General features: G+C 38.3%; 1 protein-coding gene across 2 annotated transcripts in view; it reads left to right on the top strand.

Annotated features, from left to right (window-relative positions):
* The window catches only part of LOC756039 (stAR-related lipid transfer protein 5), a 63,504-nt gene that overhangs the window by 9,093 nt on the left and 38,975 nt on the right, over window positions 1-15,436 (top strand). For both annotated transcript variants that reach the window (XM_001193210.4, XM_030976882.1), the window contains exon 2: window positions 1,985-2,112. In XM_001193210.4, coding sequence (XP_001193210.3) covers window positions 2,005-2,112 — 108 coding nt within the window. In that variant the 5' untranslated portion in view covers window positions 1,985-2,004. The remainder of the gene's footprint in view (window positions 1-1,984; window positions 2,113-15,436) is intronic.

Genomic DNA, 15,436 nt, shown 5'->3' on the forward strand with positions numbered 1-15,436 from the left:
ATTGAAAATGAAGACGACGAAAGATAATAATTTAGTATAAAAGAGGGCTAGAGGACCGGTTGCAGGAAAATAATTAGGGCGACAAGTTAGGGTCAACTAAAATGATTAGAACAGTGTAAAAAAAAAAAAGTCCCTGTGCCCATAAAGTTGAATAATATTTTCTTATCTCTTTTCATGAAAATTTATGATTGTAATAATCATCTAAGAAATTGTTTGATCAATCTAAAGAGACATAAAGATTGATAAATAATTGCTTTTAGTTATAAAGAAACAACCATGTTGTCACATTCATTTCAGGAAGAGAGTTAACAAAATATTATTCCAACTTTATGGGCACCTGTGTATATAACAAGAACGTTGCGGATCAAGGGTGTCAGGAGGAGGGGGGGGGGGGGGGGGGAGAGGAGGGCATTTGAAAGCTATGAATAGTTCTCGATCCCTGTGTAGCGTGGAGTGAAGCAATCATAAACCTGTTTTTATTAAATGTTGGAGGGAGGGGGGGGGGGGGAGATTCCCCTAAGTGGATACGCCTGGCATGCAGAAATGTTTGCAGTCGTTAGTCAATAGCGATGAAGATGATTTAACAAACATGCATGAATTATTAGTCACTCAGGGCCGATTTTTTTTTTTTTAGATCTTTGGAGTTAATTATATAAATGAGGAGAAAAGAAAAACAGACGGATAATGGCTATAAATGTATGTGTTTTTGTATGGTTTGTATCTTTGATAGCGTCTTATCACAAAAACAACACTTTTTAATATGTTTTTTTATGTCCTCTTTGCCTCTAATGAGGTGTTTAATCAATATTAAACAATAACATAATTTCACAAACAATTTAGAAAAGCAATGAAACATCTATATTTTATATTTTTCAGATATAGCTAAGAAAATTTGCAGGAAATTTCATATTTTGTACTTTCGGATGTTCATTTATTTTTAGTCTGTGAGTCATTTCTCTCTTAAATAATATATTAAATTCGAATCCTTATTATCGTACCCATACTTATTTCGAAAAATAATCATTTTATACATGGACCAAAGTGTAGTCGTCATAATCAAATCGAAATTCGGTTTGCGAATTCATTGTGAGTAGGAGGAGTCTTCATAAATTAACATTTTCTTTTCAAAAATAATATTGTGACAATACCATAAAATATTTTCGTCAACATTTTTCTGTGCCTGACGTTCAACTGATGTGTAATTTATGAGATACCATGCATGCATGTAATATTTCAATGTAAAAGTGTGGCAAATTTCTAAGTTTAAAAGCCCATCTGCACTAGTTTGGACAGGGGGGATTATACCTCACTGCATGGTCACTGACAGGTGTTTATCTCATTAGCTCTCAATAGACATAAGAAAAAGAGGATCGTGGGGGACGAACGGTCACCGCTTAGGCATTGTTTGCTATATAGTTGGCGCAAGTAGCTATACGTATTGCAGTGGGGCTTGATATATAATGCGTCATCAGTATAAGCACTTTTAAATTGATGATAATTACAAGATAAAGTCAAGACCATGAACATTTTTCTCTTATTCAGAACGGATATTCGTCCTACATGTCTTAATTTCAATGGACATGCAAGGCAAAAGAAACTGGTACCCATCGGAGAAAAAAATGAATTTGATAGTGAAGAGTAAGAGGGAGAGACAGAGAGAGAGAGAGAGAACAAAAAAGGGAGTAACATGAGAGAGCAAGGAGGGAAAGAGAGAGAGAGAGAGAGAGAGAGAGAGAGAGGGAGGAGAGGATATAGACATAGTGTGAGAGAGAGAGAGAGAGAGAGAGAAGAGAGAGAGATTGTGTGATGGCGTGTGTCTGCTATTTAGAGAGAGGGAGAGAGGAAAGAAAAAAACATTAGAAGAATCATTAGAAAACCATGAGAAGGAAGGGAGTAATATTAAAGTAATGTTAGACTTTTATAGAAAATCACCGAACTTATATAACTTTTTGCATTTTTTCTTCTTCAAATTCTCGTTTTGCAGTGCAGTGTCGATAATACACCATGACGTCGTTACATAATGCTGAATATCTGAAAGGTGTTGAGGATGCCAGAATCATGGTAGAACAGATGCACAGTGATAGAACAGATTGGAAAGTCAGCAAAACAACGGTAAGTCCAACGAAAATAATCAAAATACCAATTAATATTATTATTTTTAACGTTAATTAAAATGATAACAAAGTGTATTCCCATTTAAACATAACTCACAGGTTTAGTTCTCAAGAACACAACATTCTTTGGACTTTTTCATGACTTTCTGGACTTTTTTCGGGAAGGGGGTGGGATCTAATTTATGTTTCTCTCTGGCGCTGCTTTCCCCTCCTTTATCCTGCTCCCTTCTCCTCCCTCCCTGAAACCTCTCCCTTTCGTCTATTCCTCCTCTCAGCCTGTGTCAGTTCATTGATTTATCTATCACCACTATAACAAATATTTGTTCGCATTTCATGACTTTTTCCTTCTTGTCTGCACAATTCCTTTAACCGTTTCCTCATCTCAAAGACCAACATGGCTACTGAGCATTTTCTTGCAAAAAAAAAGCCCCTTCGTACATTATCAAACCAACAGATATCAAAACGATAGCACGCCATCTCCCGGATATTCTTCACTAATTCTGCTTCAAATCTATAGCGATAATCTCGTTCACAGCAAGTGCTTAATATAAGCGGTAGCTATGGATCATGGATTAAAAAGGCATGGTTAAAGATGAAGAAATAATAGAATTAATTCTTGCTGCTATAATTGATCAAATGCCGCACATAGTCCGACCAGAAGATAACATTACTGCGAATGAGTGAAATATGTTTATATGGCCTCGTTTCTTTAAATTCTTCAACTTTGGTCATCATGATAATAATATTATGTTTATAATAATAAAAATAATAAAAATATATTTATTTGTAAAGCGCAATAACTATGTGGATATATTCTATTGCGCTGCAAGAGCTCGTAAATGCTGTGCTATACATACTATATGAACAAGTGAGTTTTCAGTTTTGATTTAAAATTATCTAGTGATGGGGCTTTCCTTATTTCTAGTGGTAATTTATTCCATAATCTAGGGGCAGCACAGAGAAATGACCGGTCACCGAGGGTTACTTTGGTTTTATATGGGGGTATTTACAACATAAATGTGTCTTGTGTACTACGAAGGTTACGACCATGAGTTTGAGACTTGATATGCAACAATTCAGTAACGTAACTAGGAGTTTGACCATTTAGAGCTTTGTAGACTATCATTAATATTTTAAATGTAATTCTCTGGCGAATTGGCAACCAGTGTAGTTCCTTTAGAAGTGGGGTTATTCGAGAGAATTTTGGGAGGCTGCAAATTAGTCGTGCACATGTATTTTGGACCCGCTGCAACTTGGAAATTTGTGAGTCTGGCAATCCATACAATAAACTATTACAGTAATCTAGTTTACTAGTAACACATGCATGCATGATAGTTTTCATGCTGTCCTGATCAAAGTATTTTCGAATGCGTCTCAAATTATAAATCATGAAATAGGATGATTTGCATATTTTAGTGATATGTGAGTCTATATTCAGGTGGGTATAAAAAAACACACCTAAGTTTCTAACAGTATCAGATGGGGTTATGGTGGAGTCACCAACTGATACACTACGCGACCTAAATTTAGAAACCTGGCGTGGAGTACCAATGACCAAAAGTTCTGTTTTGATATCATTTGACATCAACTTGTTTTGCAACATCCATCCAACATGTTTGTCTTTATTGAGGAAATAGTTGGGAGGGGGAGGAGGGGCGCATTTTAAAGTACTACAGTCGCCCCTTATACCAGTCATTACCACAATGATATTTGTATCATGGCTAATGTGATTTAAAGATATTGGAATGACAAAGTGACAACTGCATGAACTGAGTACATGCGGTTTAGGGTAAAATGAGATAACCACAGAAAATAGAAGAAACAAAATGTAGTACTTTTATTTGGGCAGTGTTTTGAATGTGTTTGCAAAACAGACCACGAAAAAATAATGAACCGCAAATAAATTTGCGCGAAAGTTGCTGAACCCAGTAAAATGAATTCTGTTTTCGAGGTACAGTAGACAATGATTCCTATTTCCCATTCGAGTAAGGCACTCTCTAACTACATCCGGTACTTTACGTTGTCCAACTTCTGATATTCTTCGGCGGGATTAATAACAAGAATATAAGTTAACAGTACTGTCTGGAACATGTTTTATTAATGACAAATTGAATTATATGGAATATAGGGGGCAAGAAACCTTTATTTTCCTCATCCGTTTTATGAAATAAAAATTGCACCATGTGACCTCTTTCTGGAATTTAAATTGCTTGGAAATGAGGACAATGATTTTATCCAATTGTTCGCGGTACCCTTAGATGTGAGCTCCTTGAGTCTTTCCGCAACCTGGCCTCGGGATATCTCTCTCACTGCCTTCTTTCTCCTTGGTGTTGAAGTTGACATGGATGGACCTGCAGCGGCGTAGCACCAGTGGGATGAGGGCGTCCCCCTGCACTCATGAAAGCACCCCCTCTAAAAATACAATGCGCTTCTCAATATACAAAATATAGGTCTTGAGCTTTTGGCTCGGAAGCGTTTTCATCTAACCGATTCCATCAGGCTCATAAAATCCACCAGAAACTCTAAGATCTTATTCCCACAGGATGAAAACCTATAAAAAGTGACCCCCCCCCCCTCTGAAGAGGTTTACGCCTCGCCCCATGAGGACCTGTGTACTACTCGACTGCCTCAATATAAAAAATTAGGTCGTGCTCTAATGTTAAACATGTTAGAGGTGCTATGGAATTAGGCCCTGCATTCTCGGTTACTTCTATTAGGAATTCCCATGTTTCCTTACTTGTTTCACATGGGCGTAGTGGAAGGGGGATGGGGAATAATACTTAAGTGCTCCTTTTCGATTGAACATGTCCATGTTAATGCACTCGAATTTAGTCTATCAGTATGAAGGTATATGGACTATAATGTACGTATGTTATCGATTGGAACACAGGGTTCACATGAGAAGAAGAAGACGACGAACAAAAAGAAGAAGAAGTGAGAGAGAGAGAAAAGGAGGAAGAGAGAGAGAGAGAGAGAAAGGAAGAGAGAGATACGCAGAGAGAGAGAAAGAAAGAGAGAGAGCATGTGTGTGAGAGAGAGGGGAGAGAGAGAGAGAGAGAGAGAGGGGAGAGAGAGAGAGAGAAAGAGAGAGAGGGGGAGAGAGAAAGAGAGGGAGAGAGAGAGAGAGATAGAGAAAGAGAGAGAGAAGGAAAATAAATAAGAAGACGATAATTTTTAAGGGGGGGGGGAAGAAAAAGGACGAGGACTAGGATTGGTGGCGGTGATTATGAACCACCAACATTTCAAAGGCTAATACATGAAAAAGAACATGAAGGTCCGTGTATTTCAGGCCCTTCTTTATTAGCTCCTCAACAAACTGACATGCTGTCATCATCAATACGTCACAAATCGGTGTGGGTTTTATCTGGTTGGGGAGAGGGGCTGCGGAAACTTTTCAGGAGTGACAGGGTCTACGATCTGACTATCAGGTCTTCTTATTCCGATTGGAAACATTGTGATACGATTACACATACACGCATATCTACACGCATACACGCCCACACGCCCACACACAATGACACATACGCGCGCACACACCAACACGCACCCACACCTTAGACCCACACACGGAGAAACACTATTTAAAAAAAAAAAATTATTTCCCCCACTGAGAGAAAGAAAGAAAATGGAGTAAGGAAAAGAGGGAGAGACAGACACAGAGAGGGGGTGGGAGAGGGGTGGGGACAGAAGAAGAAAACAGACAGAGGAGAGGGAGCAAGCTGGAGAGATGAAAATGCATCAGACGAACCATTTATTACATATTGATATTTTCTATATTTTGACCAACTCCTCCTCTTTAAAGTGTCTTTCGAAAATATTATATGCGTCTGGGTCTGACTGTAATAACACGAGGGGTCATTGAGCTGGCGTAGGATTGCATCAGTAACCATGGTGACTAGGGCGTTCTTTGCCGTGCCATGTGAGATGGCATTCTACAAAATGTAATCGTATAAAGAACAGTGAAAATCACGATAATCTAATGAAATCACCGAATTCTGTTTTTATCGCGAAAAAATAATACGACTCGTATTACAGTACTTAAAGAGAAGGTTGAGTTCTGGGAAGAGGTGAAAAATAATTTGTGAGCATTACTCATTCTTATTATGCAAGTGTGGAAGAACATCAGTTAAGACATGTTCCCTGTAAAGCTTGGCTCTTCAAATGCCTTCATATTCTAAATATGCATGTAACATCGTAAAAATCGGGGGCCGGCTTTTTACGCCACCTGTTCGTGTAGTCCCATATACATCTTTCTGTGCAAGTGTTTGTAACTTTACCAAGACTCGGCCACATTTCTTATCATTTTGATGATTCCAGAACCTTGCAATACACACAAATTCTTATATGCTAGATGATCAACCTTTTCTGGTCGGTTCCACACCGTTTTTTTCACAATGCAATCGCATGACCAGAACTTAACTTCATCTTTAATTTCACTACAAATTATAGGATGTTGCTTCTGCGGATAGGTGGGTATGCTTCCAAACGATTTCTTTTGCATAATGAGATTAACATTTCTCTGAGATTAATGATTAAAAATGATAAGTGATTGAAAAACCAATGAAGTATTCACTGGATTAATGTGATCAATTTTCATCCAGGATGATATAAGCACCATGTTCGTTTTCATCACAAGCATGCACTGAGTTTGCAGAGTAATACACATGGGATTCGGGATTTTCTACAGACCCTCTTTCCTCCTTCATAAGCGGTTTAGGTATGCGCAAAGAGTCACTGCCGGGGATTTCTGAGGACCCCATACCACCCTGTGAACAGGATATACGCGAAGAGTAGTACACCTTAGAGCCAGCGGTTGGTCGGTCTTGTGGGTCACGATCCATGACAATGTAACCATCTCCGTTGGCCCTTCTGGCCGACAGTGGCGCTTGGACCAGGCCTACATTTGGCATGTCTGGGTAGTTGTAGTCATGGTCCGAAGAGCTGTTCTTCAAAGGGACGCCCTGGAATGGGGCGAGGTACTCGTTGGATAATTCAGAATCTGCTGTAGTTGCCGAAGAAACTTTCTTGTCAGGATCTTCGTAAAGAACTTCACCTACCAAGGTCTCAAGACGGTTCTTCATTGAAGGATTACTCCCTGAATCGCTTTTATCCTGAAGGCCATTATCTCGGCTTTGATTATTAGCTCTCTCCTTCACTCTGATAGGCGATTCTCCGGTGTGCTTTGAAAGGCGATGATATATCAGTATACCTACAACAATAATGATCAGGGAAATGGCGATCGGAATGAAGATTGGAATGGCGATGTGAACCGAAGTACCCGGGGCCTCTACAGCAGGAAGGCCTAGATAAATGAATAAATTGGTAAATAAATAAATAGATAAATAGATAAACAATAACAACAAAATTAGTGATAACGACAATAGTTATAATGATAATAAGAATAATAATTATGAAATTAAGAATAATAATTATGAAAATAAGAACAATTGTTATACTACCTTTAACAACAATGATAGCACCAGGGCTACCATCAGTTTTGCCAATGGGTTTTCCTTTGCAGGAAACGTTTGATGTGTCAACAAATTTAACTTCAGGGTGAAAACATTTAATAATACAACGAAAGGTGAGAGAGTTTATATATACACTGTATAGGCATTACAAGTATTTGGTGTTCTCTCTATATGAATGAAACTTGAAACCATCAGTTTGTACAGAGCAAATGGGCTGAATTAAAAGGCTGCCAGTTGCAAAATTCAAATATGACTAACAAAAACAAAATGTGTAATTTTGCAAATGATAAATATTTATCGATTAACTCTTTGAAGGAAATTATTGCATGATACAAAACCAAGTATTGATCGCATACATACCATCAGTCCCATCAGTGGTCATTTTACTGCACTTCCTCTCCCATGTCTTTGCCGATTTAACTACAAGGTGAAAACAATCATTTGAAACAACATAATAAGAATGTTGGCACTGTTTGAATCGTCTTTAATTAACAAAGGTTATTCCTATCTACATTTTTGTTCATCTGGTGAAAACACAATATACAAACAGCCTTATATAGACTTTTCAAACATTCAAAACCAATGATGTTCTTCTGATGAAGTCAGTCAATTTCCCATATAAAATTTTAATTAAAACTGTTTAAATCTTCACGTTCAATCAGCATGTCAGAATTAAAGACTTACCAACATAAAAAAATGATGCTCCAATAAAACCACCACAGAATCTTGCATGGTCATATTTGCATGGTAAGCCACAGTAAGATTCTGTGTAAGACTCGTCCGGCAGCGTGAAAGGACATCTCTGCTCACAGGAGCAAGCACATTCCGTTCTGTTGTACAATGCTGCAATTTTGAATCCATTTCTTTTACATGCTGCTATGCAAGAGTCTGGTGTTGTTGATTCTAAGAGGACCTCATAATATCCTACTTTCAAGCATTCTTGAGGATAGCAACCCATGTACACACCGTCTGAAAAAGAGGTAAAACTTTTACATGAAAAATGGCCATGTAGTCATAATTAATGCTTTCGTTGTATTAAGTGACTTTGTTAGTCATAACATAACATTTTTAACAGAATTTATTTTCCTTTTTCATTAACATATTTCAAACATATTATACAAATTTACATAGCACATTTGTAATATTTTTTAACAGCAAGTAACAATGTTACTAGTTCTTTTCTGTAATAACGAACCGAACAAGTATTTCAGCGTTCCCAAATTAATTTTTTGTTAATCGATTTGAAAGGACGTGTATTATAATGTACAACCTGGTCAGATATTTACTTTTTGTGTGCATGTGGTGGTTTAAAAAAAACGAAAACAAACAAACGACATGATAAGTATATGTATTTGAATTTGGTTCACTTCCCTCTGCATTTTCTACCTTTATTTTGAACAGGGCCTTTCATAAAAAACAGTTTTAATTCTGAGAGATCTAGATAATAGCATACATTTTTAGATTGTATTGAATGATAAGTTGCGAGTGTTTGTTTTGCGTGACTAATTTAGCATGTGTACGCTACTATGATTATTAACTACGGGACCTACGTCCTTAAGTCATAACTGACAGCAATGAGGATTAATGCCTCACAAAAGGACACTTATATAGCACATCGACACGGTTTTAATCCTGGCGCCTCACAGCTACGAGACCATTGCTTTGCCACTGATTCATGACTGTACGCAAAGGGCGCTAGGGTACGGGGCGCGTAATTTTTTTTCCCACTTGAGCTCCGGACCCCAGTATGAACTCATTTGCATACAGCCAATCAGAGCTCATTTACAGATGTGAAGCTCCTGGAGCGGTATTCTGAACCCTGTGTTATCTCTAATATTGTTGTATCTTTGAAGATAAGATAAAGTTGGTATTCTGAACATTGTTGTAACTTTTGTGTTATCTTTTGTTGTATCTTTTCTCTCATCTTATTGGCCGCGCCTGCGCTCATACTTTGGTGCGCTTGTAATTGTGCGTATTATTAATAAAGTGGCATTTAATTCTCATTTGCATATGCGCACGGGAGATAATATGTCGAGATAATTGGTATTCTGAAAGTTGTTGTATCTTTTATCTTATCTTATCTTGCATGGTATTTACAACAATATTTACAACAGGTAGGGGGTTGTTGTATCTTTCGTGGTGATATAATGGCGGCAATATTTTTTGCCCAGAACCAACTTCGTGCCAATAGACGAGTTAGAAGAAGATTGTGTGTTGACCGGAAACATCACAGATGAGAACTTTCTAAGATATTACATGCTAGGATAGGACTATTTTAATGCTCTCATCTTAACCAATATAGTAAAAGCGTGATTTGTCTTCATCATCCACATTCAACAGCGCATAATGATGACGCGCGTAATAAGTGCTCAAATAACTAATTACGCCCAAGATTAGTATGCGCTAGGCGCATCTTCAGATATGGCATAAAGTATTCCTATTGGTTGATCTACTTATCATGCTTATATAAAATAGATTTTGATTGGTAGGGTCCATAAAAATGGGCGTGTCATCAATGGTCAAAGATAAGATAGAGGCGGTCCTTCAAGAGATAACACAGGGATAAAACAATGTTCAGAATACCAACTTACAACAATATTAGCGCTGTGTTATCTCTGGAAGATACAACAAAAGATAACACAAAACTTACAACAATGTTCAGAATACCACCCCTGGGCGGTATTCTGAACCCTGTGTTATCTCTAATATTGTTGTATCTTTGGAGATAAGATAAAGTTGGTATTCTAAACACTGTTGTAACTTTTGTGTTATCTTTTGTTGTATCTTTTCTCTCATCTCATTGGCCGCGCCTGCGCTCATAGCTTGGTGCGCTTGTAATTGTGCTTATTAGTAATAACATGGCGCTTAATCCTCATTTGCATATGCGCACGGGAGATAATATGTCGAGATAATTGGTATTCTGAAAGTTGTTGTATCTTTTATCTTATCTTATCTTGCATGGTATTTACAACAATATTTACAACAGGTAGGGGGTTGTTGTATCTTTCGTGGTGATATAATGGCGGCAATATTTCTTGCCCAGAACCAACTTTGTGCCAATAGACGAGTTAGAAGAAGATAATGTGTTGACCGGAAACATCAAAGATGAGAACTTTCTAAGAAATCAAATGCTAGGATAGGACTATTTTAATGCTCTCATCTTAACCAATATAGTGAAAGCGTGATTTGTCTTCATGATCCACATTCAACAGCGCATAATGATGACGCGCGTAATAAGTGCTCAAATAACTAATTACGCCCAAGATTAGTATGCGCTAGGCGCATCTTCAGATATGGCATAAAGTATTCCTATTGGTTGATCTACTTATCATGCTTATATAAAATAGATTTTGATTGGTAGGGTCCATAAAAATGGGCGTGTCATCAATGGTCAAAGATAAGATAGAGGCGGTCCTTCAAGAGATAACACAGGGATAAAACAATGTTCAGAATACCAACTTACAACAATATTAGCGCTGTGTTATCTCTGGAAGATACAACAAAAGATAACACAAAACTTACAACAATGTTCAGAATACCACCCCCTCACACACAAACAGCGCCTTGCCTATGTCAGCATGCATGGTATGCGTGCATAGCCATGGCACAGCTAGGCTTGGACATAGTTTCATTTGTGCTCTAGCATGTCTACCTTTAGCAAATTTATTATTGATCTACACCTCTAATAATAATATCAGCTTATGAAATTGCTGTGAAAAGTTATTACTAAGCACTAATTTAAAAACTTATTAAAGATTTTACGGTTGAGAAATTTATTATAAATCTACAGCTTTTAACTTTTTACTAATTCTGCCTGTCCTTGTATGTGTGTATATATGTCTTAGTTAATGTAATATCTATATTGTCAATATTTTGCTTTTAATTACTGAAGATTTTACTTTTGGGGTTACAGAAAAAGGGGACCAGCCTAAATAGGTCAATGGCCCTTTCTGGTCCCTCATATCCCTACTCCACCCATTAATTATTTTTAGTGTTACAGTTGTTTTATTTGTTCTTATTATATTTTATATATATTGCATTTTGTATAATTGTATTTTGAATGTTATAATAATTGATTGGATGTAAAATAAACTGAACTTGAACTTGAAACTTTAAAAGGCTTTAATAATATCAGATTAAGAAATTGCTGTGATGTTCAAAGTACTCAGGTACGAATTCCTGTAATAAAAGAAGTAACAAAATAAAGCTGATATTATTAGAGCCTTTTAGAGGTGTATAATTATAGTCTAGATGTATAATATAATTGAGTCCCTATATAGTGGCTTCGATGACGATAAAGGCCTATCTTTGACTTGCGAGAGTAACTTTAAATTAGTGCTAAGTAATACATTTTCACAGCAATTTCATAAGCTGATATTATTATTAGAGGTTTAGATCTATAATAAATTTGCTAAAGGTATATACATGCTAGAGCACAAATGAAACATTGGCAAGCCTATGCCTATGCACGCCCACCATGCGCTATGTGTTTGAAGCTAGAGCTCCCCCCCCCCCCCCACTCCGTGAACGGAGGGATTCCATGCGTGTTACCAAAATGTCAGGTTAAGGGGTACTTTTCAAGCACTAAAGTCCTGCTCGTAGTACAAAAAATTGACTTTATACACACCGGACTTAGGGGGTGTTTTCGAAAGGAGGAAACATGCATATGCGTACCCTAAATAACACTGAGTGGGGGAGGGGGGGGGGGGGGCGCTAGAGCTTCGCATCACCGTTTCGAATATCGCATCCGTAAAATCTTTAGCACGCGTAAAGCTTGTTATTGACAAGATGAGCTCTGATCGATTGGCTGTATGCAAATGAGTTCATACTGGGGTCTGGCACTCAAGTGGGAGAGAAAATGACGCGTACGGGGTAGCCCCCACAAATAAAAAAAAACAAAGACGATGCAATACATTATCAATAATTCATTGCATTTCCCCCGGTCCCAAACAGGAAAAAATCATCTGTGTGGTCATGCCTGAAACCTTAATGCTTGGCCGTACAGAAGAATTTTTCCTATTGGGGACCTGGGGGAAATGCAATGAATTATTGATAATTTATTTGTGGGGGCTGTCCCGTACCCTAGCGCCCTTTGCGGAAAGTCACGATCATCATGTGGCAAAGTGGCAAAGCGATTGTCTCGTAACTGTGAGGCCCCAGGATAAAAACTGTGTCGATGTGCTATATTAGTGCCCTTTTGTAAGGCATTACTCATTAATAACAGTTATGACTTGCGGACGTAGGTCCCCTTGTTGATAATCATGATACACATACTTTAGCATTCACGCAAAAGAAACACTCGTGAATTGTTATTCAATAAATTCGTGGAATGTATACTTTTATCTAGATTGATTAGCAATAAATCATTGTCAAAATCATTCCATACATTTGGGGTGAAAATTATTCCACCTCCATGACCAACAGTGTATATTCTGTAAAGGTTAATTCTGGATCACACGTAACTAATGTATGATGATGGTGATGATGAAGAAGATGGTGGTAGTGGTGTAGGCCTGCATATGTTCTTATGGATAAGTCACCGGTCTGTATTTCACAAGGAACATGCATGGTTCGATTCCCTGCAATTGCACTGTAGCGTCATTTGGAAAGACATTAACCATGCAGAGGTGTCGTGGTCGAGTGGATATGCCAGCGGACTGTGGATCACAAGGTCCGCGGTTCAAGTCCCACCGCGGCACTAATGTCCTTTGGCAAGACATTGATCTACATCTGACACTCTCCACCCAGGTGTTAAATGGGTACCCGGTAGGATGCGAAAGTTAATGTGGTTTGATTAGCAATGGCGCTTGTAAAATGGCGACTGGCTAGAATGCTCCCCAGGGAGTGGAGAATGTGCATACCTTGTGTGCGGGTAAGCATGAATCCGATTACTGGGGTAATAATATGTGCTGCGCCTAGAAACAAAGTATGAGGCGCATTATAAATGTGAGCTATTATTATTATTATTATTATTATTAACGTGATTAGTATACATTTGCCTCACTCAACCCAGGTGCAGTAAATGGATACCCGAGATTCATTCCTTGAATGCATGATCACAGTAGTTATTGCAGGTGCTATAAAGCCTGGTAACTATACAAATTCCTTGACAAGCGCATAATCTGTTTTATCATTGTTATTGTTATGCCTCTGTCACTAAGTAGCCGGTGGCATTATGTTTTCGGATTTTTTGTCCGTCTGTCCGTCCGCATGTCCGTACGTACGTTCCGTTCTCGTGATCGGGTTATCTCAAAAACTGAATGATCCATTCCTGCCAAACTAATTGGTTCATATATGCAGGCACGGGTGGCACGTGCCCCCCCCCCCCAATTTTTTAAAGATCGGTTGAACTTTTTTAGACCCCTCCACAAGACGTCGATCAATGACATGTATGTGCCCCCCCCCCCAAACTTCAAACTCTGGCTACGGCCCTGCATATATGTATCTTGCAGGGCTAATGAACTGATTAGATTTTGGGGTCACAAGATCATAGGTCACATGGCTCATTATGTATGCAGAAATAGCTCGTGATTGCGTTATCTCAAGAACCGATGGATGGATTCCTGCCAAGCTTAGGTCAAGTATGTATCTTGCAGAGCTAATGGACCAATTAGATATTGAGGTCACGAGGTAAAGAAAGGTCAAAGGTCACAGGACTCGTTATGTTTGCAAAAATAACTCGTGATCACATTATCATTATGGCTAGAACCGATGGACAGATTACCAACAAACTCAGGACATGTATGTATCTTGCTGAGCCAATGAAGTGATTCGATTTTGGGGTCATGAGGTCAAAGGAGGCATTATTTTCGACTGCGCGCAGTCTAACATTCATCTAGGTATTATTATTATTACCCTAGCCTTAGTATGATAAGGATGATGATGCATCTTACCGAAATTATCAAATGAAAGCTACAAAATATTGATAACATGAAATTCTACACTCCAAGCAATGCATTTGAAGAAAAAAAAAGGACCTTACTTTTTGCACGTCTCTTGGGTACGTCGTAGGAAGGTTGGAAATCCTTTGTGTTATCATCACTACTAAAAGCCATCGGTCTTAAAAGTAAGCAAAGCACCAGTATTCCATACATTCCTATATCTATATCGAACTTCTTTTTGCCAGCAGTTCACCGTGTAGAAGACAAAGTTATCGGTTTGGAAGTTTCCAAAACATGGACCCGTCCTTTCTCAAAGCACCATTACATGTCACTCTGGTGTGTCAAAGCTAGCGCTAAACCATACTCGAAACAATATAGAAATTACGAATCAGAAAGATGCGACCGTTGTTTCTAAAACACCACGTGATATACAAAATCACTTTATTCATAATGCTTTGATCAACTTCTCTTTTTCTAAACCACAATTCATTTTCGCAGCTCACTTTCTAAATTGATGGATCACACCACTTTGTCATTTACTCTGACATAAGTATATATAATAGCCTTCTTAAGGCGAAACTACAACTAGCCCGCGTAATTCGCCGCCATAGAAACTCACTTTGCCTTTTACATTTATTTACTATTGTTTTTATCCACCCCACCCCGCTTGACCCTTACATTTCATAAACGTTTTATTGACATTTATTTCTCTTTGTATTATATTATGTTTTATACCCGTTTTTAATTTATTTTTTTGCAATTTTACAATTTTACCTCCACCCTTATCTGCATTTTGAAATATAAAAACTTGCTAGGAAGGGGGGGGGGGGGGAGAGGGGGGGGGGGTGGGGTGGGTAGTGAAAGAACAACACAATATAATTTTGCCCCCGCAAACGTGAAAATCGCGCCGACCGATTTTGCGCTCAGTGGGGGGAGGGGGGCGGGGGGGGGGGGGGGGGGGGGCTGGGGC

The sequence above is a fragment of the Strongylocentrotus purpuratus genome, unplaced genomic scaffold, assembly GCF_000002235.5.
Source record: "Strongylocentrotus purpuratus isolate Spur 01 unplaced genomic scaffold, Spur_5.0 spur5_scaffold_9, whole genome shotgun sequence".
Classification (NCBI taxonomy): domain Eukaryota; kingdom Metazoa; phylum Echinodermata; class Echinoidea; order Camarodonta; family Strongylocentrotidae; genus Strongylocentrotus; species Strongylocentrotus purpuratus.